This window comes from Juglans regia, chromosome 2 (assembly GCF_001411555.2).
Source record: "Juglans regia cultivar Chandler chromosome 2, Walnut 2.0, whole genome shotgun sequence".
NCBI lineage: Eukaryota > Viridiplantae > Streptophyta > Magnoliopsida > Fagales > Juglandaceae > Juglans > Juglans regia.
This window is the reverse complement of record NC_049902.1, coordinates 31,619,815-31,623,578: the sequence shown is the minus strand read 5'-3', so window position 1 is coordinate 31,623,578 and position 3,764 is coordinate 31,619,815. Positions and strand designations below refer to the sequence as shown.

The 3,764-nt window shown below is 36.2% G+C and overlaps 1 protein-coding gene across 1 annotated transcript; it reads left to right on the top strand.

Annotated features, from left to right (window-relative positions):
• The first annotated feature begins 830 nt into the window (after positions 1-830).
• Positions 831-3,256, top strand: LOC118344863 (sugar transport protein 12-like). Its single transcript, XM_035686585.1, has 4 exons — positions 831-1,213; positions 1,367-1,692; positions 1,840-2,469; positions 2,593-3,256. The coding sequence occupies exons 1-4, from the start codon at positions 1,084-1,086 to the stop codon at positions 3,085-3,087; spliced, it is 1,581 nt and encodes a 526-aa protein (XP_035542478.1). The 5' UTR covers positions 831-1,083; the 3' UTR covers positions 3,088-3,256.
• The last annotated feature ends 508 nt before the right edge of the window (positions 3,257-3,764 follow it).

Genomic DNA, 3,764 nt, shown 5'->3' with positions numbered 1-3,764 from the left:
TTGAGGCTGCGCGTGAGGGTTAACGGTGGCGCGGGAGGAGCTGAAAACACAGGGGGGTGGTTGCCAGCCAGTGAGGAAGAGGTTTGAAGGGGCGGTGGTGGACACGGACAACGCACGGCGGCGCTTGGGGCTGACAAAGAAAACACACGGGGAGAGGGAGAGAGAGGCTCATGCGCACGGGAGGAAGCAGGGGTTCTAGAAGAAAAAGAAAGAAATAAAAGAGGAAAAAGAAAAATGGAGGGAAAGAAATAAGGTCCAATTCTCACAACTTGGGTCATAAAATGATCCAACAAAAATTATTTCAAAACAATAAATTTAAATAAAATAATTTAAACCCAAAGCCTAAGTAAAATGAAATAATAATCCGACAACACAATAATTTTAAAACCTACAAACAACTAATTTAAATTAAAGAATAATTTAAATGCAAAACAATATTTAATATTAAGAAAGCACATCAAAATATATTTCACAACTTAAAAAAAAATCATGAAATAAACCAACTAGAAACCCAATAAATTTTAAAACAAGATAACTAATATTTAAATTAATTAAAACAATCATTTAGTTAAAATACACTAAAATTAAATATATCACAATTATAAATATCTAGAATCAAAGCTTAACCAATTATATTGATTTTTAGGCTCTAATTAATTAGTTAGTAGATGAATTTAAACTTCATTTTCTCTATAAATATTCAAGAACTACGTACATAATTATATAATTACAAAAAAAACAAAAAACAAAAAACAAAAGATAAAGTAATTATATTTATCTGCTTAATCTTTTATATTTATCAAGAAAATCCCAACTCAAACGTCTCTAAGTACATGTATATTACAGTTTTTTTTCTTGAGAAAAATCAGTCCTTCCGCACTTTCAGTTATACGATTAGATTATCCGTTTAGATATTTTCGTGATAATCTTAAAATCGAATATGGGTAAATTCATCACGGATAGACTACTAGTGCCCATAGGAATCCTGGCACTCCTGGTCTATAAATTTCAGTGCTTCTGATCATCGTTAATTTGATTCTTCTGGCTCTTTTCTCTTCTAAAGAAGTGATCAATTACGTCAAAATGGCCGGTGGTGTTATCGCTTCGTCGGATGGACGGGACTATCCGGGCAAACTCACTTTCAAGGTCTTCATGACATGCGTAGTCGCTGCCACGGGTGGCTTGATTTTTGGTTATGATCTTGGAATTTCAGGTAACAATCCTCAAGTTCGATCACTTTTGTTTTTTAATCGTTCCTTGCATCCTGTTTTTACCTATCGTTTTGGATTGCGAATGCAAGGAGAAGATCAGGCCGTATATATATGTATTCGTCGCTAATATATCTAGGGTTTCTGTAATGTTACAGGCGGAGTTACATCCATGGACTCCTTCTTGGAAAAGTTTTTTCCCGCTGTATACAAAAAGGAGGCAGCGGTGAAACCTTCTGATGATCAGTACTGCAAATTCGACAGTCAGACATTGACTCTGTTTACTTCGTCCCTATATCTTGCTGCCTTGATCGCATGCATCTTTGCATCAACCATAACCAGACATTTTGGGAGGCGGACTACGATGCTTTGGGGTGGAATACTTTTTTGTGTTGGTGCGCTTGTCAATGGCTTCGCTGATAGGATCTGGATGCTTATTGTTGGCCGTATGCTACTTGGTTTTGGCATTGGATGTGCAAATCAGGTAAAAGAAAAAACCCAAGTCCGATATGATATGTCTCTTATCATATATACAAAAACAATTTTGAATTTCTGATTAATTCAGATTCACACGTCTGAATTATTATACATACGTACATGATAATCTGAGTTATTATATGTTTGTTTACAGTCTGTGCCAATTTACGTCTCTGAGATGGCTCCATATAAATACCGAGGTGCTCTCAACATGATGTTCCAATTGGCAATTACAATTGGCATCCTCATTGCCAATCTTCTGAACTACTTCTTCTCCCAGATTGAGGGTGGTTGGGGATGGCGCTTGAGCTTGGGTGGTGCCATGGTCCCTGCTTTAATTATCATTATAGGTTCGTTTTGTCTTCCCGACACGCCAAACTCTCTCATAGAGCGTAACCATTACGACGAGGCCAAGGAACAACTTGTGAAGATCCGAGGTATTTCCAACGTAGACGAGGAATTCAATGATCTTGTGGCGGCCAGCGAAGCCTCTAAATTAGTAAAACATCCTTGGGCTACCATTTTCCAAAGGAAGTACAGGCCTCAACTCACAATGGCCATTTGCATTCCCTTCTTCCAGCAGCTCACTGGCATGAACGTGATCACCTTTTATGCTCCTGTTTTGTTCAAAACCATTGGTTTCGGAAGCAGTGCTTCGCTCATGTCTGCTGTGATTACCGGTAGTGTTAATTCTCTCGCAACCCTGGTTTCAATTTTTAGTGTTGATAGGTGGGGAAGAAGGACCCTTTTCCTTCAGGGTGGCGCTCAAATGTTCATATGTCAGGTATATATATCATAATTCTAAGTCTGATCTCTTTATAATTGGATTCCTTTGTATATATAGCTTTATCTTGCGCTTCTTATTAATTTACATGCATATTTGATTTATTTATTTATGCAAATACAGGTTATAATTACAATAGCAATTGCTGCTAAATTTGGAATGACTGGAAACCCGGGTGAATTGCCGAAGTGGTATGCTTTTGGATTGGTGTTCTTCATCTGCATTTACGTTGCTGGATTTGCATGGTCATGGGGTCCTCTAGGGTGGTTGGTTCCCAGTGAAATCTTCCCACTGGAAATCAGGTCTGCTGCTCAGAGTATCAATGTCTCCGTGAACATGATCTTCACCTTTGCCATTGCACAAGTCTTCACCTCAATGTTGTGCCATCTGAAGTTTGGGCTGTTCATCTTCTTTGCATTCTGGGTAGTGGTAATGAGTTTCTTCATTTACAAGTTCCTGCCGGAGACTAAGGGTGTCCCCATTGAAGAAATGTCAATTGTGTGGCGAAATCACCCTTACTGGCGCAAGTTTGTTGATTCTGAAGAAGACAAGAGTACTCCTTCGGGCGGCCCTGCATCAGGAGATATTCAGATGGGCAAAAGGGTCAATAATGCTTGATCAATACTGATATGCTTAATTATAAGTTTTTTCATTCTCTTCATGTATATAACAATTACTTAGCTAGCTCCCTATTTTTTATTTCTGAATTTGGATCGAATCGTTTTGTTAAACGATGATCTTATTTTGTTTTATTTTATTTTCAAATATCATAAGTATATTTTATTTTATTTTTTAATATATATATATATTAAAAAAAAAATAACAATCTAAGTCTAAATAAGTAGATCAACCATACGTACATACGGCCTTCAAGTTGGGCCTTGTTCGAAAATACATGACTATTTTGACCCAAGTGTCTCAGATGTTTGGGCCTTGGTTCCAGATCACTTATTATGTTTGCAGTTGGTGGCTTGAACATTCTTCATCCATCGTGCCGTAGATCTATTTCCATCATTGTGTTTGATATGAGTTTTTGAGAAAATAAACAAGCGGAGTGTTCATTTCTATTTGATGTTTTCATTTATCATTATCTAATCATTATAACTTTTTCAAACTTCCAAATAAAATAAAAAAAAATACATTTTTTTCAAATTTCAAAACAAATATAATATTCAAAAATTATATTCAAACAATTTTTTAACTTTATAATATTTTTATTGCAATCATAGAATATATATATATAAGTGTTGAACAATCTCTTTGAAAAAAATGAACAAATATGGAGACCACATGAA

Coding starts and splice junctions, on each gene's coding strand:
- LOC118344863 (XM_035686585.1), top strand. CDS start 1,084: ATGGCCGGTGGTGTTATCGCTTCGTCGGATGGACGGGACTATCCGGGC. Junction 1,214..1,366: donor TTATGATCTTGGAATTTCAG/GTAACAATCCTC, acceptor GTAATGTTACAG/GCGGAGTTACATCCATGGAC. Junction 2,470..2,592: donor CTCAAATGTTCATATGTCAG/GTATATATATCA, acceptor ATGCAAATACAG/GTTATAATTACAATAGCAAT.